Source organism: Podarcis melisellensis (genome assembly GCF_964234715.1).
Source record: "Podarcis melisellensis genome assembly, chromosome: 9".
Taxonomy (NCBI): domain Eukaryota; kingdom Metazoa; phylum Chordata; class Lepidosauria; order Squamata; family Lacertidae; genus Podarcis; species Podarcis melisellensis.
Window position 1 is genome coordinate 18,262,856 of NC_138541.1, and position 22,584 is coordinate 18,285,439.

The window sequence follows — 22,584 nt, forward strand, 5'->3', positions numbered from 1 at the left end:
GTTCAGCAGTGTGTGCATGCTTCAAATGGAGCTTTTATGTTGTATGAGAAAGATAATGTTGGCTTATTCATAATCTACAGACGCTGGAAAATGTTATCCATATGCACAGTCAGCCTCTGTATTAACAGATAAAGGGAGGGGAGCAGCTTCTAAATCAGACAAACTTTGCTTCTGGCTCCTCACAGTCTTCCTCTTACTTTTGAGTAATGCTAGAACAGAGGTGGAGAACCTGTGGCCTTCCAGATGTTGTTGGACTGCAACTCTAATCAGGCTCAACAAGCATGACCAATAGCTGTGGATGGTGAGAGTTGATTTGGAGGGCCACAGGTTCCCCACCACTGTGCTAGAGATTGAGGCAGTGGCAAGTCAGTATTGCATGTGGCAAAAGCAGTGGTTCCTTAAGAGATGGTTCATGAGATGCAAGGTAAAGGGACCCCTGACCATTAGGTCCAGTCACGGACAACTCTGGGGTTGTGGCACTCATCTCGCTTTACTGGCCGAGGGAACCGGCGTACAGCTTCTGGGTCATGTGGCCAGCATGACTAAGCCGCTTCTGACGAACCAGAGCAGCACACAGAAACGCCGTTTACCTTCCTGCCGGAGCGGTACCTATTTATCTACTTGCACTTTGACGTGCTTTTGAACTGCTAGGTTGGCAGGAGAAGGGACCGAGCAACGGGAGCTCACCCCATCGCAGGGATTCGAACCACCAACCTTCTGATCGGCAAGCCCAAGAGGCTCTGTGGTTTAACCCACAGCGCCACCCTAAGGATAAAACAAATGTGCAAAATTCCACTCTCATTGGTGACTTGTTTCTTTTTAAAAAATGTTTCTTTTTAACTTGTGCTGTGGCTCCTTTGCAGGCAAGGCCCCGGTACCTAGATTTTAAAAAGAACACTTTAGATGCTGGACCCTGAGAAATGCTGCACAAGTATTTTGTGTGTGCTGTGTGTCTTGTATAAATCTGTTAGTGTAGGCATAATAGGGAAGGAGGTTAGAAGCATTCTAAGCAATGTTTACGTCTGGGGATCATGGAGCCTCCCTTCTTTACTTCTAGAGGTGCAAAGCAAGAATATGATATCTCTTTAAGAGGCTAAGGCGTGAACCAAGACAAGAAAAAGAGAGAAAGTGTTGCTGCACATTTTATAATGTTAGCTGATGTTCATGCATTCTGTAAGGTAGAAATTGATTGCAAATTACATCATATGCGACCATTGCGACAAAAGGGCAGGACTGAATCTTAAATGGATTTACTTGCAAAAATGAATGATACATTTCAGTGAAACTGATTTTTAATGCAGGTATTCAGTGTCTCTATCTCAGTCAGTGGGTTTGTTCACATGTGATGCTTAACCACAGTTCATGTCTTAATTATGATTTAATGCAAACAAGCAGTGTACTGTGGCTGTTTTAAAAACCGTGTTTTGGCACTGTAAGCCAAGTACAAACTTCAAGGATTTACCATTTGGGGATAAACAAATGTGAGCCAGGGTTTAGATGGTGCAACAAGCCAAGGTATGTAAACTGTGGTTTAAAATGACGTGCAAACTAGCTTAGTGTAATAATAATAGCAATGGCAATGATGCTGTTTACATTTTATTTCACTTACTGGTATTCCATCTTTTCTCTATTCTGTTAGTCCACCTCGGAAGCATGTTGTGTATACAAATACAGAGTTTTACCACCCACCCACTCACAGCAACAACAGCAAGAAACGATTGATTGAGGATACTGAGGATTGGCATCCAAGGACAGGAACTACCCAATCACGTTCTTTCCGCATCCTTGCACAGATCACTGGCACTGAACACAGTGAGTTCCACTTTCTGAATGGTTGTGGCATTTGACATTGTCCTATATCATGTATTATGGAAGCTTCAGCAGATAATAGCAAAAAAAAATAAAAAGCTGTGTATTTAATTCTGTGGGTCCTGTAGCAGTGGGTACAACAGCAGTGCAGTGTGTGCTATGCAGTAGCACTTTTGGAAAGTGAGGAGAGTTTCCAAAGTACTTTGAGAGTTGGGTGGTGAAATAATAAAATTTCCCAGTGGGGTAGGATGAGTCCCTTGCATCAGTCTAAACAGCTCTTTGGATCCCAGCTACCAGGAGAGTTTGCTTAATGTTTTCTATTACTTTTGCCAGTCTTTGAAAGTTACACTCTGAAAACGTTTTGTTGTTGTTGTTGTTCTAAATAATAGCCTGAGTCTTTCCAGGTATGATACCTATAAAGCTTGGTAGTTACATAATGTGATATTTAATTTCTCAAATGAGATTATTCCATACATTTAGTCAACCAATCACATTTTACAAATACTTTTGTTTAAAAGAGAGTGAGTGAGAGGGAGGCTGCATATATACCATGCATTTAGAGTGCAACAGACTCTTGGGAGATGTAGTTTGTTAAGGGTGCTAGGAATTACAGTGGTACCTCAGGTTTAGTACCTAATTCGTTCTGGAAGTCTGTACTTAACCTGAAACTGTTCTTAACCTGAAGCACCACTATAGCTAATGGGGCCTCCTGCTGCCGCTGCGCCTCCAGAGCATGATTTCTGTTCTTATCTTGAAGCAAAGTTCTTAACCTGAAGCACTATTTCTGGGTTAGTGGAGTCTGTAATCTGAAGCGTATGTAACCTGAAGCGCATGTAACCCGAGGTATGACTGTATAAATCTTTGAGGGGTAAACTACAGTTCCCAGAATTCTTAAATGTGTGTGTGTGTGTGTGTGTGTGTGTGTGTGTGTGTGTGTAATGTGCTTTACATGTATGGTGTGTAAGCAGCCAGACAGAAATGTCAGAAAATATTGGGGAGGGGTGTTTTTGATTAAAAATGGTGACAGATAAGTGGTAAAAAACCATTCATAACAGTTTAACAAGTGGTAATTGGTTAGGCATATTGAAAAGCTTAAAACAATAGTTTTACACTTCAGGACTAAGATTTATAGATTAAATCATTAATAATTATAAGATTAGTTGAACATTGGAGTGAGCTGCCCATAAAGAAAAATGAACCTAGTAGGTTTCCTTTAAAAATAGGGCACCCTACCTAATACACTTGTGATTTTAGATTTAGATTTAGATTTTGTGATGCTAGATGTCATTATTTTTCATAAAGGAAATTAGGCTTGGTGGTTCTCTGGATTATGGCAGAAATGTAAAAAAACAAAAACGTCTGTGGTGTTCTGATGGAAATGTAATTAGTGGTTTATTTATTTGCAGTGAAAGAACCAGAACCTGATAATTCGAAGAAAGCAAAGTAAGTAATTGATCTGAAATATAATTTGATTTGTTGCATGGTTTATTTTTGATTAACAGTGTGAAAAAAATATTCATGTGGGTGCAAAGTTCAAGACATGTTTAAAGTGTTTGCACGTTGTTGTAGATAGCAGCGTAAGACGCCCCCTTTAAAACTTTTGACATTCTTTTGCAAGGATGAATTTTGCTATAAAACCTGGCCAATGTTCACATTTTCTCAGGCTGTGTATAGAAATGGAAAGGCAGGAGCAAGAAAGCAGAAAATGAGATTAATACTGAGTTTTTAAAGGTGCTTCACCTTGAATATTGGGGAACCCCGTTCATCTTTAGATTACCTTCATAACTTCATTCGGTCCCTTTCACTCATTAAGCAAATGATCCTTTTCTCAAAATCATGTGGTAGTTACTAAACTTTGGCCCACTTTTCATAGAAGTGGCATGAGAATGTTTCCAATTACGTTGAATGTTCACTTTGATAAGCAAGTGACATTACCAAGGAGGCAGGCAGGTGGAATTCTAAAGATGCCCAGTTGTTTGAACAAATGTACATGTGTGGTAATACTTTCTCTGTAGCCTGTACCCATTCTGTCACGGTTGGGATCCTCTTGGTAGACCACTTACTCCAGCTTCCATTAGTCCCAACCAGCAGGGCCAGTGGTCTGGAATGATAGTACATCAGCATTTGAGGGACCAAAGCTTCTCCAGCCTTTGGTCTCCACTATAGACATTCAGCTTTCCCAAACTTTACTATAAGGAATATAAAGTGGTGGCATCTGTCTTGGCCAAGGTAGGTGGGCAATGGGACCTGTTGGATTACCAAGTGGAAGCAGAAAGCTTTACACACCCTTTTTATTGTCTAAACTTGTATCTACTGGATCAGTTCTGAATCAGATGTAGTTGTTCTGCCCATTACTAGTTCATAACAGAACAGATTTTCTACAACCAGTCTCAGCAGACTTATAAGTGCTTGGGATGTGTGGAGTGTTTGTTGTGGCTTTAGCAGTATATCAAAAGGATGGTATTCCTTGTGATATACTGGCCTTACAGTTTATGGTGCAATTATAGGCAAATATGTTGGCAGGGCTGTGTTCAACAGAGTTAAACAGATGCATGGAGTTGGCATTTGAAAAACAATCAAGATTCTGCACCAGGAAATGCTAATTTTTGTGACGTCTGTAAATAATGCAGTTTGAAGATTTGCATGGCTTCTTATATTACACAATTCTGATTTAACTAGCCATGGGAGGGACAAGGATAATAAAGACCCTCCCCCAACAGCTGAAAAACCAGGCTTTGTTCTGGCTTTTGAGAATTCAGTGGGTATTAACCACACATTGTCAAGTGCCTCTTGTCCCCCTTAGGTGCCAGAAGTTTGCTTTCTCTTAAGACCCTTTCACTTCTCTGAAATTTGCATCCCAGTGCAAGTACAGTTAGTGTAAACAAACAGAGTTGCTAAAAGTGCATGGAATTCTGCATGTTCAGGTTCTTGCATGCAGTGGGCTGCAATGCAAACCTCTTTCCTCTCTTATCTATCTCTTCTGTCACTTCTTTCCACAGGGAAAAGGTTCCCCTTCACATCATAGGCCCCAGATACACAAAATTACGTGACTGGCACCATGGCGTCTCAGCACGTGTCCTTAACGTCCAGTGACTTGCCAAGCTTTAAAAACAAAGCACGTGTCCCTTCCTTCTTCCTCTTTCTCTTCCACTTGCTTTGCAAATAAAGAAATGAAAACCATTAGCTTTGATTACATGAGAAATTCTAGCCTTTTCTATACTATTTTTTCTAACAGTTTCCTACTGATGTGTAAAGAATGAGATGAACATGTTCTGTTTTAAAATCAGTATCTAAATAGGCAGCCAGTGCACAAGTGGCATATAGAATATTCTAAGTAGCTTAGAGAAGAACCTGTTTTTGTCTATTGCAGAGAAAGAATAGGCTGCAGTAGTTCTAACATGAAAAAGGGACAGTACATTAAGAAACCATTCTGCTAATTCTGTACAGCTTTGTTTGAATTTGGTGAAAACAGTTGTTAGTTTCCTTATATAGCTTCTTCAGAATCGGTAGTAGGTGCATTTTAGAGCGGGATGTAAATGTTTCAAATGCATTAAAGGAAAAAGAGGCCATTTTGGGGATTTTAGGAATGTTAGCATAATGCAACTCTTCTCAACTTGAGAGAAATGTCACTGTGCATACATGGTTTCTAAACTCTCCTTGGCTATAAACCTAGGAAAAATAACACTGGAACAGGGCCATGTATAACAACCAATGAAAATAGTATGAGGTAGTGAGTGTAGGTTTTATTTATTATGGGGTGGTTTTTTTCTTTGTCCTTAATAGCAGCTTTGATGGCACATATTACTCTGTAATATAATGTATTATAGCAAATACATATTGATTTAATTTATGCTTTGTGAAGCTTGAAGAGTATTTAATAAATGTTACCTTTAAGTTAATTTCTTCCCTCTTGCCTTATTCTTCAAGTCTTTTTGAACTCTGTGTATAGCACACATGTTGACAGTACTGGCAAAGAAGGTCACTATATACCTGTAGTGTTTTTAGGAAAAAATATGTTTAAGCAAATTTCTTAGAGAAATGCCTGAATTTTGTTCCCTACACTCAGCTGAAGACATGGTGCAATTAGACGGTCATACTTTTACTGATAGCAAATCTGCAACTTGTAGACAACATAGAAGTGCAGGCAGTTCAACTGAAGCTAAATGGGATAAATGGCTAAGTGGCCAAACAAGTGGCCAAACACTTGGCTTGGGTCATGAACCAGCCAGTTGACTGAGCCCTTCCTAATCTGCTCCCAGCAGCAATGCAGGGGAAATGTAGACTTCTCCATTCTGACTAGCAAGCTATCAGCAGAGTATGTCCGTCTGGCACAAGGACCCCACTTCCTTACAACTTCATCTTGAGCCAGCCAGGAGTGAGGTGCCATCCCTCACCTGGGCAGCTGCATTAAGGAGCTTGCAATTAATCAATCCTACCCATGATATTAGCCCACAAGCCACGACCAGTGCCAGTCAGCCAAATTGTAGCATTTGACATAGATGGAAAAGAAGAAGAAGGAAATAACGAAAGAGCCCTGCAAAAGAGTGAATTAGTGTGGGAGGAATGTTTTTACTGTATTTCTCTTTCCTCTTGGTTTTAATGTATCCGTGTGGGGTTTATTATCTATTTGTTTGGTTGTAAGTCGCTTTGGATTGCCCTGGACAAGATAAAATAACTGACTGGCTGGCTGAATGAATGAATGAATGAATGAATGAATATCCATCCCAACTGTAGGGAACATGAGTTGCTGAAGAGTTGAAGATGGGCAAAGAGGAGGAGGCGGAGGCACCTTTTACTACAATGTCAACTCTTCCTCTTCTTTGCTGCACTGTGTTCTAAGCATCATTGTCAATGTACTGTTTTCACACATGATTTCCATTCCAGAGTTACATGGGAAGGGCAAAACCCGGTGAAGCCACATTTTCCTACTAGCTTTAAGCTCTGCTTATTTTTTTTAAAAAGATGCCTAATTAGGATCCTTCTTCAGGAAAAAAAACATTTTTATTTATAATTACAAATAAAGCAAATAAAAGAAAGCCTTGAACCGCTCCAGCTTCAAAAGGTTTCTTCTGCATCATTTACTTTGTGGGGAATGCAAGTTCTCCAGAGTCAACTGCCTAACAATATTTTCAGCTCACTATTTGTTGACTTATCTCTAGGGCAAGTCAAACAGGAAATGGAGATTTGAGGTAACTGCTCACTTGTTTGACATTAACAGCCACGTGTGCAGAAAACTTGAAATATGCCAGGGCAAGCTGTTAAACTACTAAGATGTGTTTCTGCTTTTTTTGTTACATTATAGAATTTTAAAAAAAACCAATAGTGTGCTATTTGTGATCAAATTCTGTTTGACTCTTTCAAAACCACAAGCTGTTTCAATGGGGGGGGGGGACCTCAATCTCAGATTGGTTTGATTATTACTTCATCGTTTTCAAATGAACTGAATTGTCACATTTGTTGATGTAATAAAATGACACATCTCTGTTTAATGCATGTGCATTGCACCGTAGAGAGTAGTCTTCAGGAATGTTCAAAAACACCACTGTGCTGTGTATTCGTTTAGCTGGTGAAGAGTCTGACTCAATGTAAAATCACTTTTATTATGTGAATGTATTGTGGCTTTTATGTAATATTTACAGTGAATTTTTGGGCACTAGAACGTTTTACCTTATTTTACAGTTTTACAGATGTTATTGTCAAGAGTGTTTTTCCTCTGTTTTTGGGCCCATTTTGTAGATTGTATATTCATTATGACGTAATCATAGGTTTAATTTTCATAATAACTATCTCTTCAATAACCAGCTTGGTTCATAATCAAAAGAATGCCCTATAGCAGATAAAGAAACTGAGTTATGAAGTCATTTTCCAGTTCAAATTTCACCTCTGTCATGAACTCACTGGGTGACTAGGCAGGCTGGTCTTTCTCATCCTCCTCTGTCTTCCCATTTGGTATATGGAGAGTAATAATCATAGAAATAAAGAGTTGGAAAGGACCCTGAGGGTTATCTAGTCCAACCCCGGCAACACACAAATCTCAACAAGATCATACATGGCATCCAACCTCTGCTTAAAAACCACCAAGGAAGGAGTTCTCCATCTTCCGAGGGAGTCTGTCCCACTGTCAAACACGTCTTCCTATCAGAAACCGCTCCCAGATCTTTAGTGAGAATCTCCTTTCTTAAAACTTGAAGCTATTAGTTTGGGTTCATTCCTCCAAAGCAGAAGAAAACAAGCTTTATCCATCTTCCACGTGACTGCCCTTGAGATATTTAAAGATGGCTATCCTTTTTTTCTCTCAGTTTCCAATTCCCTCAACCATTCCTCATAAGGCTTGGTTTCCAGACCCTTGATCACTTTGGCTGCCCTCCTCTGCACGTGTTCCAGCTTGTCAATATCCATCTTAAATTGTGGTGTCCAGAACTGGACACAGTGTTCGAGGTGTGGTCTAACCAAGACAGAATAATGACTAGGGCCACATGCACACCATGTACACAAAGCACATGCTTAATAAACTACATCTCCCAGGATTATTTGAGGGAAGTCATGACTGTTTAAAGCCGTATCATGTATGATGTGAATCTAGCCTTACCCTTACAGGGTGATTGTAAGAAACATTTCTAGATAATGCATCTGAAGTCCTTTGAACACTTGAAAGTGTCATACAGATGTTATATATTACCATTATTTATTACTAGTCTAAAACAGTTCCAGGAGTCACTTCACATAGGGTATGTCCTCTTTTTCCAGGACACTTTCTCTTTTTCATGGGTAGAGTTGTCGTAGCTATCCATAGTTAAAAGTAGAAGATGGCAAATGTGTCCTTTTTTCCCTTTAAAATATGGCAATCCTACTTCACAATTTCAGAGGGATGAAGGTGGAGCAAAGAGTAGTCATTTCTTATACAACTGGTTCTTCTACTTCTCGGTAATATTTGAATACCCAAAGGTGGAAGATGTGGTGGTGCTCTGTTTCAAAGGTTACAGAGAAATGCTGGGAATTCTCCAAATGTAGAAAGCTACTGCAAAACACAATGGATGTGCAGAATCAATAGTCCCTTGGCGATATTATCCAAAGGATAACCATGTTAGTCTCTTGCAACAAAAACAAATTTATTGTTGCCTAAGTTTTCATGGATATAGCTTCATGCATCTGATGAAGTGGACTGGAGCCCACAAAAACCTATATATAATAAAGATGTTAAGGTGCTGAAACACTTGTTTTTAATGATAATAGGCACTGTTCACTACCAAGAGCAACATTTCTTGTTGAAAGCCTGTTGAAATGAACGGCTTTTGCTGAGAAAGTTAAAAGTGAATATTTTATAGTTTGTCACAAGCCACTATAAAAGCAATGTAAAAAAAAAAAGTATTCTTCTCTGGCAATTGCTCAATTAAATGTTGGCAATTAATCTCAATTACAACTGTGTTTTGGAGAGTTCTGGTGGGCCTCCTTATTTGCAGGGTTTGATACAGGTCAGAAGCACACATAGCACAAATCACTCTGAAGACCATGTTTACATTTATATGAATGCAGATAGGATTCATTGCTTTGACAATAGTTGTAACACGTTTTCTTTTTCTTTCTCCCCTTCCCCCTAAAGTTGTAAGTTGTTCTTTTCTGTAATTCCATTTCTTAGCTGCTCCCCCTTTTTGCTGCAACCCCTAGCACCTAAATACTGATCAATTCTTATTGTACGTGGATTTGTGTTGCATTTGACAGTGTGCAGTGCATCCAAATCTCACCCAAACTCCCCATGCTTCTATTTTGACTACTTTGAATGGCTGGAAAGCAGCTTAGATTGCTCCAAGCCCATAACTTTTGTCATCACTTTTGTGTAGTCCAAGAAAAACTTTTTTCCCCCTGGCACAATGAGCATTCAACTTACCTGGATGCCTGACCCCCTTCTGCTAGAACACTTGAAAGTTCTTAATAACTACCAGATTCCGTTTCATTCTCAGCTGTAATCCATTAGCTCTGTCTTTGAGCTACAAATATGGGTCTGATGCAGGGTCCCCCCCCTCCCCTGGTGAACGATGTGTCAATCAGTTTTACTGAAAAGATGGTATCTAGTAGAGATGTACAATTTCTGAGAAATTTTGAAGCTTTTGAAGGGGGGGGAAATCCTCCCAGGTTTCCTTGTTTTTTAAAATAAAATGGGGGGGGGGGTTGGAAAAAATGCAGTACTTTTAAAAAAGTACATCAAAAGTTGCTTGACCTAAAATGGATTATATGTACTTGTACCACATATCTCAGTCCCTTCTTTCCCCCTCCTCCAAGACTCTTGTCTCTATCCTCCTTTTCCTCCTTTCCTCCTTTTCTTCAGTCTCTAATTGCTATTTTCCCTCTCCCCCCCCCGACCTTATCTCTATTTACGGAGTTCAGTGGCCAGGGCTGTCTTTACCTGGGGGTGCAAGGGGTGCGGGGCACACGGGCACCGAATTCTGGGGTGCGCCAGGCTCCCGCTGCTGAAGCCACCTAAACTCTTATCTACCTGTTATGAAATAATAAATAATTTTGATCAAGCCAGAAAAACAAAATACATATATATCTAGGTATTACCAAAATACATACCTACTGTTTCACTAAAGGACTTTCAGCTTTGGGCGCTCATTTACCAAAGATGCGCCACACCAGCGGCGGTGCTTGTCATTCACAACAGCAGCATTTGTCAGACTCAGTGACGGCGCTTGTCATTCTCAATGGGGCCTTGCATGCAAAATTAACTCTTACATTATAATAAAAGTTAATTTGGGGGCTAAACTAAATTTGGGGGTGCTAGGTGGATCTTTGCACCCCAGCGGTGCATAAGCTAAAAACTGCGCTGTCAGTGGCAACAGCACAGAAATCTTAATTCCCCCCCCCCCAGCAAGTCACATCTGGATGCTTGTTAGTAGGCGGTGTAGATGGCTGGCTGTAGCAGACCGGGGTTGGGGTGGGATGGAGGGGAGACAACTGCACTGAACAGAGTCAAGGGAAAGGGGGAACAGATGTATTGATGCAGGCATTTTCCTATCTACACTCCCATTATCATCCCAGTATCCCTTTTGAGCTGGCACCCACAGCACATTTAGCAAAGAAAAAAAAGTGAGAGATAGTTGGATTGAGACTTACATCCTGCTTTAGAAACTTTGAAATGGGTGGTACAGTATAGAGATCATTAAATTACACCACACTGATCTCGGTGGAACTAAAGTGTGGCTAACAGAGTGATCCATATTGCTTGCTGCTGCAACCAAGGCTCTACAAAACATGGAGCTCGCAACAGATCTGTAGCCCATTGATTCATGGCAGCTGCAGTGGAAAGTGAGGCTGGTAGATAAAATCTGAGCTCTGTGCCAATTTTAGGTAGTAATTTGGCCCATGGTAGACCTGATGCTGTCAAGTGCTGGCTGTGGGAGCACTTCAGGAACCCAGGCCAGCTAAGCCTTGCCCTCAGAACACCCCTTTTGGGTGCTTTCTGCTGGACTGTGCTGGCAATAATACTGCCAGTGAACCACCTTTCAGAGAGCAGAAAGGGGCATCTCTTCCAGCAGGAGGCCAGCTGAGATGCCTGAAGTGGGTGGAGGTAAGTCTATACTCAATCCAAATCCCCCTCAGCCAAGCAAAAGAGGGGTTTGGATTGCAGCCTTGCTTAGTCTAGGTTCGGTGCAAAATTAGTAGCTCAGAATGTATCTTTGTGTCCTTTGGCTAAAGCAATCCTCTTGCCCTCTGTTATCAAAATAATTGAACTGGTTACTGAAATTCTGAACACTCATACTAGCATTTCCTAGAGGTTTAGCAACTCTATTTTATGGAATGTTAAGCTAGATATATAGCCCCAAAACGTGTGACTGGTTACGTAAATTGTGTGTTCTCTGTTACTATTATGAATAAAGCATGTCTACGGAACTAACTAATGGATTGGAAACCCAGCATTCCCATACAGTAGCTACCCAGACCTGCGAAATACCTGATGTGTCAGAACAACCACCGTTGCCAGCTGAAAGGTCTGTTTCTCTGTCCTTGTTCCACCCATTCATGGTTCACTGACATGACTAAACTTTATTGTGGAAAACCGTTTTGCACCACACATGAATGCACATGACACTTGAAGAAGTCGTCATTATTCTCAAGTAGTTCATCAGACTTGCACTAAATTTGATAATTAAGCAAGCATTATACTTGTCACAATTGTCACTGCTTAATGGCACTGCTTTATCACTGGACCAGTGGATTCCCACTCCCTATTTTGGAAAATGATGGACCCAATATACTCACTCCCCATGAATGGTACTGGGCACAGCCAGCACTCCTGTCTGTTATGTGCATGGGAAGCTGTTAATTGCGAGGGAAGCATTATTGTGAAATATTTTTTTGCACAGGGCAATGCACACAGCAAAAAGCAGGGTGCCGTGGCAAACTGGATTGCTCTTATTCATTAATTTTAAGAGAAACAACAACATAAGAGCTAATAGTGCGAATGAGATATTGAAGTTGTATATGTGTATTCCATTGGCCAAAATAAAAGTTATTTCTGTGTTGGACTATGATTTGTTCTGAATGCCCTTGCCATTTTTACTGAAACTTCCATTTTTAATTTCAAGTGTGTTTTCAAAGCATGCAAAATCATACTCAGCTTTTAGGATCTCCCTATCACTGTTACGAAACAAACTTGAAAATTCTCACCAAGGTCTGAATTGCATTGTGAATTCAGCTTTGACTGTTCCAAATAAGTTCTAGAAAATGCTGCAACCTTCTGCTTTGGCAGTGGCTACCTGTTAGTGCCAAACTCTTGTAGACTTGCTGTCACCCCAATGGATTAATAGTTTTGTGCACAAATGTCATCTGTCAAATCACATTTAGATGTAGAATTTAACATTTTCTTCATAAACTTGACTTATTCTCTGATTTGGGGGGATGGAATTTAAACAAACTGCTATCTATCAGGGGAGAAGCAACTTCAAATACTTCTGTGGTAACAGATCCAGCTCTTATCACTATTTCTTCAACCAATCTTCCTGGTCCAAATCTTTCTACTACATCTCACAAGAGGTAAATACTTGCTGTTCTTTACTGGATTGTTGGTTTTGAAAGCTCTTCCTTTGCCTTATTTACTTCCTGTTAATGGGAAAGTGAGTTATCCCAGTTGAATAACACCTTCATATCCATCAGTGGTGAACCCGTCTTATCCGGGGGGCTGGTGGGGGGGGGAGAGACATTCCCTTGACAGAAAACATTTAAAGGCTGTACGTTGGTGGTGGATAAGGCCAGAGACAAAAAGTGAATGGGGCAGTAGGTGCAAATCCTACCTTAGAATATTAGGCAGCATTCCAGCCACGTAAAATTTCAGACTTACCCTCACCGCCTAGCTCTTTTCTTTCCAGACAACCATTACCACAGTTCAAGGGCACATTCCAGCTCAGGCATGAATTGCAGCCAATAAGGGGTATGGCTTGGGGGAGAGTGCTGGCTGTGTAGAGTCCCAGCTTAGTTAGACAGGGCTGATGTTCCCCACCTCAGACATAGCTAATCCCAGAAACTGCCAGCACAAATAACAACAGAAACTGTGTATCCTTATTGAAGTCTATGAATTAGACTTCTGGTCAATCGTGTGTACCTCTCAAATTCCACCTTGGGTCTCCAGTTGTTTTTGGACTACAACTCCCTCATCATCCCTAGCTAGCAAGGTCAGGGATGATGGGAACTGTAGCCCAAAAGCTGCTGGAGACCCAAGGTTGGGAAACACTGATCTAGCCCAGCATTTTGTCTTCTTTGTCAACAGACAGATATTTGCGGATCCTACATGAGCAGAAACTGGTTGTAGATAGCCATGCCTGTAAAGTTTGTCAAATTAACCGTGTAGTATGGGAACTTAAGCCAACTCCAGATACATTTGTGCAATTGCTGGGGGTGGGGTGGGGTGGATACTAAGAGAACTTCTGGTGTTAGAAACTTTGTCATTTTCTTCTTCAGAGAACTTTTTTTCAACAATCCATTGGAGGCCTTGCCCAAGTGTGCACCATATCCACCTGCTACTGTTCATATTTTAAGTGATAGCAGCCAAGTAGCCATTGTGTCCAAAACGGCATCAACCTACACTAGGTAGTTTCATACTAATTTATTACATTCTGTTCAAAGCATATCATAAATTATTTTTAAAAACTGTTTATCACTTATTCTCTGAAGCGTGCAAAATGCCTGTCAAACTTTGGTGAAGAACAGTGAATGTTAGGTTTCCTAAATTTTCTCTCTGCCTGCCTGCCTCTTCTCCCTCTCTCCTCAACTTTCTCCACGGTCCAACTTCCCTACTTCAGAGACCTATCCTACAGCTCTGCTCAACCTCAGGTAGTTGCTCTGCCCTAGCTTCTGCCAACCTAGCAGTTTGAAAGCATACCAGTGAAAGTAGATAAATAGGCACCGCTGCAGCGGGAAGGTAAATGGCATTTCCGTATGCTCTGGCTTCAGTTACGATATTCCATTGCGCCAGAGGCGGTTTGGTCATGCTAAAGATGCGAAAAGATGTCTGTGGACAAATGCCAGCTCCCTCGGCCTGAAGCGAGATGAGCACTGCACCCCAAAGTCGCCTTTGGCTGGACCTTACTGTCCAGGGGTCATTTACCTCTACCGCGCTACCTCTACCTCAAGTGACAGTCTGTATCCAGAATGAGTGAGAAGGGGGAGGTGAGGTATTTCATTCTGCTCAGACATTCAATGTGATCAAGAGATGGAAGTTCAAAATGTCTTTTACGTATGGTCCACTTTTGCTGGGGCCAACAACAAATGTCTTTGAAGCTCAACCAAAAGCAAATGCTACTTGCTTTCATATCACAGCATTTGTGTTTTCTCCATCACTTCCTGAAAAATTCAAACAAGTCACAAACTATTCTGAATTGGTTCTGGTCTAGAATGTAACTGATGGCAGTGCAAATGCTTGCATTTGGCTAGTCTGAGAACATGCAACGCCCTGAGAACAGATAGTTCAAATGTTCCTACAGTAGATATTCTGTTGTCCACAAGATGGCAGCAGGGCTCAGTAACAGCAGAAACCACAGATTTTCTGATCAATAGTTCCCATGAGCATCAACATAAAAAGCAAATCTCTGCTTGCAGTGGTATTTCGTTAGACACCCAAGTTAAAACAGCTTCTGTACACGTACCTAATCTTCAGTGATCCTGCCATGTCTCCCATCTGCATGTATAAGCAGTTTCATTGTAAGCTGGCTAGAGATTTTCTTACACTCAAACAGTATATAAATTTTGTCAAATGGATATAAGGGGACATGTTCTGTATGACTGTTGAAATTTGCGTTGTGTGTACTCCAGACATATGCAGTCTGGTTGGTATAACACTGGAAATGTTGGCGCACAGGCTTTCTTAAAATCCTACACTGACTGAACTTTCTGAGTTGTGTCAAGTGACCCTGACTCAGTATAATTTTTAGTTCTCCCTTCTGACCACCATCCAAGTTTTGTGTTAAGTATGGTAACATTCAAGTTCAGGGAATGAAATTGGGCGTATAATTTTTGTCAGTTACGAGCTGGAGGAGTGCCATCTCCGGGGAAGGAAACCATGACTGCCTTCGCATTCTCGTTATCCAAAGTTGACTTGAGTTATCCAAAGAAGGAGGGAGGGGGGAATTGGACATTTGGCAAATATAAACACCGGATATTTGTATATCACAGGTCTTTTGAACAGATGTAGTTCATTAAAAAAAACAAAAACCCCTATCGAGCACCATAACTGTTGGTTACGCTTTTTATTAGGTAACATTTAAATAAATAAGTATGGTATTTGTGTTTAATGTATCATAATTCTTGTTGAATTAAGGTCAAGTAGGATAAAAACTGGTTCTCCAGAGCTTGCCCCAGCTGCTGAAAGGTTGGGTGCAAATGAAGCTGATAATAAAAGGAGCCTACCCCTGACTAGCACAGTGGCAACTCAGACATTTGAGACACTTATGTCTCCAATTGCTCCAGAGGAATCTACTTTGACAGTCCAGACTGGGAAATCTGCATTGGTGCCCCCTCTTCCTGGCAGGTATTGGAATCCTAGAATTTTGAAGACCAAATTAGTTCCTGTGCTGTGTTGTTTTTTTGGGGGGGGAGGAATAAGGCTCCCTGTATTTATCTTGTGTGTCTGCAAAAGCATGACAAGGGGGAGGTTTTGCTTTTATCCATAAAAGTTAAACTGTAAAAGTAAATTCTTTTCTTTCTGAAATGCCAAGAATACATTGCAGAAAAGTTTCTCCAACAAAAAACAGAACAATTTTTTTTAGTAAATATGGACGGAGTGACATTTTCAATAACAGTAAGTCTTTGGCCAGGAAAACTGGCCACAAGGGAATTGTTGGAAGCTTAACCTTAAGCAGTAACAGCAGTGCTGCCACACCTCTTCTGATTGTTCTGGGGAGTCTAGTAACTTTGAAAATACATATAATGCTTCTGAATATTAATGTTGCTCAAAATAATCTCATACATTCCGCCCAACCCCAGTTGCTGTTTTTATGAGGGGTCAGCTAATTTTCTTTTAGCATCTGAAGTGAGTTATTCATTACAAAATTCAAGCTCTGTGTCCCAATGACCTGAAACCAAATACTCCATGCTTAAATTCATGGAAGACGATCAGAGACGATCATGCATCAAATTTTCTTTACAATTGCCTTATAAAAGCCACCATGCTGATTTGAAGCTTTAAATGAATTATGGAGATACATCTTAAGAAGATCAAAAGGAAGGTCTAAACCTGATACAAAGTTTAAGCTTGCTTAAGCCTATTGAAACCAATGGACTTCAGCGACCCCATTAAAATCAGTGGGGGCAAGCATGCCGCATTCTGTGTTGGATTTAGATTTGGATTCTCTATTGATGACAGAAACTGCTTCAGGCTCAATAACATTCTTAGGGAAGAAAAAATGGAAAATGCATAAATTCAATCAGCCAGGCCTTGCTGACTTTTCCATACTGGATTAGTAGTGCAGGCTGAACTTCATTTTTGAATGGCTACAATTCCAGTAACTGCATATCAATCAAAGAGGCACTTAGATATTGGAAGAGCTATGCTATTGACTAGTCCAACATGTTCAGTACTGGTCGGTCGGGAGACTCAAAGTCTTTCTCCAGCCTGAACATCACAATGACTGATGCCTCAGAGACATCAGGACACTTCAGGATCAGCAAAGTGTTAGCAGTCAGCGTGACAGACTCAGTAGCGCAGCAATATTGGCTAAACTACTTTATTTACATATAATACACTTGGAGCATACTGACTCAGCTCCTTCCTCATCAGCATCAAACAGCAAAAAGAGAAAGAACACAGGACAATAATTCTACATCACAGAAACACAGTAATCAAACATCCTGTCTCCATCACTTCCTACTATGTGGAATGAGAACATACACCGTCATGTGATAAAACAATTCCATGACTGCAACACGGGGAAAGAATCCTAACACACACACACACACACACACACACAATGCTGCATTATTGCTATTAGATTAGTCCAGGCAGTCTTTAAAGAGAATGTGAAGGCATCAGTTTTCCTGTTTTGTCTCGATTAAAATATGAGAGCCATCACCACTGCATGGGTTGAACATGGTCAAACTCCCATTACAGAGCCGACTTTAAAAGTCTCTGAAGCAGTTATGAAAATTTCATTAATGAAATTGTACGCTAGGTAGCTTAAATGTCTCCCCCCCCAAAAAAAATCATGGAATCATAGAGTTGAAAGGGACCCCAAGGGTAATCTAACCCAATCTCCTTAAACGCAGGAATCAACACGGGGTCCCCATCCAATGTGCTAGCGGTTTTGTTGCTGCTTTGCTAGGAATGAGCTTTGAAATTACTTCTATAAATGTGCCTTGTATATTTTATTTCTCATTTCCTTTTTCTCTATCCTCTCGCTTCCTTGCTTTTTCTCCATTTGAACTGAAGCTTCTACCCTATGAAAGAGCCACTGGAAAATCCACTGGGAAGTAATGTAACGTTTGCTCCAATCCCCTCTACTTTACTTCCAAAGGTGGAATCGTCACAAGTTAAGAGTGCCGCTGCTGCTGTGTCTGCTGCAGTTGCTGTACGGAGGTCTGGAATATCTTTGTATCTCGTGGAGGGTGGGAGGTGCAATATGTTCATTTGCAAGTGGTGAAATTCAGTGGTACTAACTTAACAGAGCTGGTTCAGACATGATGCTAAAACATTTTTCTTTAGTATTCTTTCTCTGAGGTAGCTGCAAAGATCGTTTCAGAAAGTTCTACTTACGTTTTTAAAATACTGCAATTTGCCATGTTGTCTGAACATGGATAAACTGGCTGGTTAATGAAAAGAAGCCAAATTCAGATGACAATGTTCAACTACTGTTAATCTAAAACAAGTGGAAGCTGCTATCACCATCATGGCTGCTCAGTAAGAAACCAGAGGGTCAAGGCTCTGTTTGTTTTGCTTTAGTACATAGTTGTGTGAATTCAACCAGTGTACTAGCATTTTACAATACACTCAAGATTCAGGGACATAGTATGGGATATTATTTGTCTTTTGAAAACCCACATCATTTCCCCAACCGAGCGAAATAATTACCTGAACATGCACCAGAGGGAGGGAATATATTCTTTAGTAATATAACTCCTTTCAAATATACACAGCAGAAGCTGAAAAGGCATGAATTGTAAGTTAGCTCTGCTCATTTCTTGAACACATCACACAAACCAAAATCCAGTCTTTTACCTTGGGGTTTTATAATGGATGCAGAATCCAGGATGTGTCACTCTAATTATTTAAATGAACCCATACAAGGTGATTTGGATGCACTTAGCAGTTTCTGCTCATTACTTTTGAACAACTATCCAGCCCAGCCTTCTAATTTTGATATAGTGATGTGTCCAAAACTTGGAATTATCTGGTTCAACATAGAATTTTGCATGCCTTATAATTCTCAAGCAGCAATGTTATTTCCCTCAAAAAGAAATATTTGCAATGAATGGAGAAGCATATGGGAAGAGGGCTTTTTGTTTTGTTTTTGGCTTGCTATAAGTTGAAGCTGTCACGAAAATACAGGATAGAAGGATAACTAGTAGAGCTTAGTAAAGCCTTTGCAGATGCTATTATTGGCTGCTGGGATTAGACAGCTTCTCAGAGCCTGGTGAGTCAAATTTGGAGGCTGCACATCTTTCCTTTTCTCAAAGGCTCAGGAGCATTGTATATTACAACCAGAATCATGAGTCAGTTTAAAATTATTGGGGAACAAAGCGGTGACAAAGGGCCCCTGAAGCCTGGGTCTCCTGCCCCTTTCCCCCTACTTATAGGCTGTTGAGGCCTCTGTCCCAAGCCCCTAAGTACTTTTCAACACCCCTGTTGGGGGTGCTGTGAATAGAGGGAGCATTGCCTTAGAGTTGGCGAGTCATTTCTGAATTGCACTGGATAGTTCACGTCTCACAACTGTAGCATGTCTAGTTAATCTTCTACTTTGCGAGTAACCAGCTGCCAAAGTAAATTCTCTTTAAATGCTTACCAGACTCTCTGATCACAGTACCTATCGTACACTGTTGGATGCCCTTCTCATTACTCCTATTATCAAACCGCCAACTATGGAAAGTACAAGACCATCAAGACAATCAGCAAGTGCTTCCGAGATGCAAAGAAACTGGAGACCGTAAGAGTGTGCGACAGGAATGGTTTTGCACTCCTTTGACTTCTTATCTTCTAACTTGTTAATGGACTGTCATGAATTAATTCACACTTACGTATACCACTCATGTAGTACTTAGCTCCAGCAATGGAGGTCTTCTTGCGGTTTATTTTCACTAGTACTGATCAGTCACTGTTAGCAAAATATCCATTGCAATCCATAGAATGGGACAGGGAATCTTGCTGCATGGGGGGAAGCTTTGCTGTGTGTGTGTGTGTGTGTGTGTGTTTGTGAGTGTGGAGTTGGGGGGGCCACAGAGCTGTTAATCACTCTAAAAAGCTGTCATTATAAATTGTGCAGGTTGGTGGTGGCCCTCCAACTCGTTTTGAATTTGTGATGTGCTGCATAGCACCGAACCTTTCCCCTTAATTTAAAAGAGGTGTGACCTTTTTGTTAACCGCAAGGTGGGAAAATGTTACCAGAGTGGAATCAATCATTTTGAATGAGGTACTGGCAACAACTCCATCAGTGAAGAAGCCACATTATTGTATTATTGGAACAGAGAGTCTTCTCTTCCTCAGATATTCACTGACTTAATCTTATGAGGCTGTTACTGTCGGTAAATGGGGAGCAAATAAATGGTTTTATACACATTTGACAGCTACTCCATAAAATGTTTCATGTTTCCTTGTGGGGTGGGACATTTTGTTCTGTGTCATACTTCCTGACCACAACTATGGTAACATTAGACCTAACTTTCCTTGGACGCTTTATTTAACCTACAAACCAGACGTCTGTGTTTTGATGGTTTAGATGCAACTAGCTCATTTATTGTGTCTAGCGAGCTAGTTTCCTCTAGCTTGGCATACACGGACCATTTCACTATTAACGTGCCTCAGGAGCAGGCATAATTCTGAATATCCCAAGTCACAGTATACAAAGGATTTTGTTTTGTTGTATTCATAAATTCCTTAAGAGCAGTGAATGTCTATTATGTATTCCACAGCCAGATGAGTGTCTCTCCCCCCCCCCATTTTTTTGATGCACAACTTTTTTTTTTGGTACTTCATAAAACGTTGTCCTTGTCCCTCCCCAAATCTGGGTTGTTATGCCAGTTCTAGGCCAGTTTTATAATATATGAAAGTACTACCATATGTCTTTCACAATAGTGAGGTGCAGAAAAAGGTTGGAAAGAGGGAACGTTTTCAAAAATCGTAGGCATATGAGAAAATATTATGAAACTACAGGAGTATAGGGTTTCACGTTTCAGCAGCACAGTCAGTTGAAAGCAGTCAGTCTTCAAAGGCTTGTTCTATCATTAAATAACAGGAGTTTTTGTGCTAGTGTAGCAGCATATGTGCTTCCATACATAATGTGCTTCCATACAATTGACCGCTGCCATATACTCTAGTCATGTGTCGGTTGCCTGTGGAATATCTTTGAATTGACCCATCCTGTGCAGAAACACAGGGGCATGACACAAAAAGTTTCTTCACTTCCTGCACGTCTGAAAACAGGAAGAGTGGTTGAATGGACATACCCTTTAGACTAGGACACGAGTGGGGAAATGTCGGCCAGTGAATTGCTTATTTACCACCACAATTTGGCTACCACTGCCTGTATGTAGATATAATGCTAACTCTCTGCAAACTGATTTGCTAGTTAGGAGCCAGACTCAGAAATGTGGTTTTTCCTCCTCTTCAGAGTCTGCAGCTGGAGTCTGACTTGGGGAGGGGGGGGCAGTGGTCTGTGAGGACCTGTACCAGCCAGGAGGCAAGAATCAGAGGGGCAGGGGAAGCTTCAGAGCTGGAGGAAGAGGAGGCAGAGGCAGGCCAGGCAAGTGAAGGGCCAGGTGCTTGCTCTGTTACTTGTACCAGGCAAGTGGCTGCCTTGGCTGCCTTTTAAATTGTGAATTTCCAAACTCCCTCTATTAGCACATAATTGACACCTTTCTAGGATTGTAACACTAATGATTTAGTGTTATGGAGGAAACCATGGTGTGTTTTGAGGAAACAGATTATGCTGCTTCTGAAAAAGAATGCTTTGTGCTTGATGCAACTTGGATTCCCACTTCTCACACCTTTATTGCGTATGCCCTTTTTAACAGAATCCAAGGCAAAAAAAACTTGAATAGCATTACCCTATTTGTTCTTTTTTACCTCTTTGTGAGTTTGGCAGTTCCTCCTTTTTCCTTATAAACCATTGGAAACACTGTTACTTTTAGCAACATAAACATTTACCTTTGTAATTTACAGCGGAAAGTGTTTTTTTAAAGAGCAGAATAGGATTATGGGGTGGAAAGTAAGAATTTCTTCTCCCTTTGTGTCTCCTGTGACCTTGGCACCAAGCATTTTTTTTATGTTGCCATCGTGCAGGCATTTTTCCTCCAAACATTTCTGTTATGCCTACAAACATTATGAAATGGCAGGTTTATTTTTACATCTGTTGATCTTTGTTTAACATTCCAGAAACCGCAAATTAGAGTTCAATACCTCCCTCCTTTTACTGGTGATAAAAAGGTGGAACCATTTTAAATACTTTGTGCATTTCTCTTTGTTTTTAAAAAGAGATGCCTGAAACATAGCAAAAAGTTGATTTTCATTAGAAGCTCGCTAGAAGCTAATCCTTAAATCAGAGACACGACTAAGGCTGTAGTCCTAAAGCAAAGGTAGTTAAACAGTTGTTTATTATTGTTTTATATATATATATATAGAGAGAGAGAGAGAGAGGGAGTATCTTTATAACAAAAGTCGAAAGGGAAGCTTGATTGGCAGTGGGGAAATAGAATGCTGGGTGGAGCTAGAGGGAAGTGACTTGTACAGAACATTAGAAAAACGGCGGTTAATTATGGTTGGGTAACATGAGGGCTAGCATCAGGAGAATATGGGGCAAACAGATATATATATATGAATATAGTTGTACCTTGGATCCCAAACGCCTTGGCTCCCAAACAAATCAGAGTGTTCCGATTTTTGAATGATTTTCAGAAGCTGAATGTCCGGCATGGCTTCTGCGGCTTCCATTTGGCTGCAGGAACCTCTTGCAGCCAATCAGAAGCTGTGCTTTGGCTTCCAAACGTTTTGGAAGTCAAGCAGACTTCTGGAATGGATTCCGTTTGACTGCCAAGGTACGACTATTTGTAAAAAGGAGTGGGAATAGTTGCTGGAGAGACAGT

At 40.8% G+C, this 22,584-nt stretch overlaps 1 protein-coding gene across 4 annotated transcripts in view; it reads left to right on the forward strand.

The window, feature by feature from the left end:
- PDLIM5 (PDZ and LIM domain 5) overlaps positions 1–22,584 on the forward strand; it is a 120,131-nt gene that overhangs the window by 69,060 nt on the left and 28,487 nt on the right. For all 4 annotated transcript variants that reach the window (XM_081924893.1, XM_081924895.1, XM_081924896.1 and 1 more), the window contains 9 exons: positions 1,640–1,812; positions 3,216–3,252; positions 6,969–6,998; positions 11,685–11,795; positions 12,736–12,840; positions 13,762–13,890; positions 15,617–15,826; positions 17,723–17,869; positions 19,296–19,433. In XM_081924893.1, the coding sequence (XP_081781019.1) occupies positions 1,640–1,812; positions 3,216–3,252; positions 6,969–6,998; positions 11,685–11,795; positions 12,736–12,840; positions 13,762–13,890; positions 15,617–15,826; positions 17,723–17,869; positions 19,296–19,433 (1,080 nt within the window). The remainder of the gene's footprint in view (positions 1–1,639; positions 1,813–3,215; positions 3,253–6,968; positions 6,999–11,684; positions 11,796–12,735; positions 12,841–13,761; positions 13,891–15,616; positions 15,827–17,722; positions 17,870–19,295; positions 19,434–22,584) is intronic.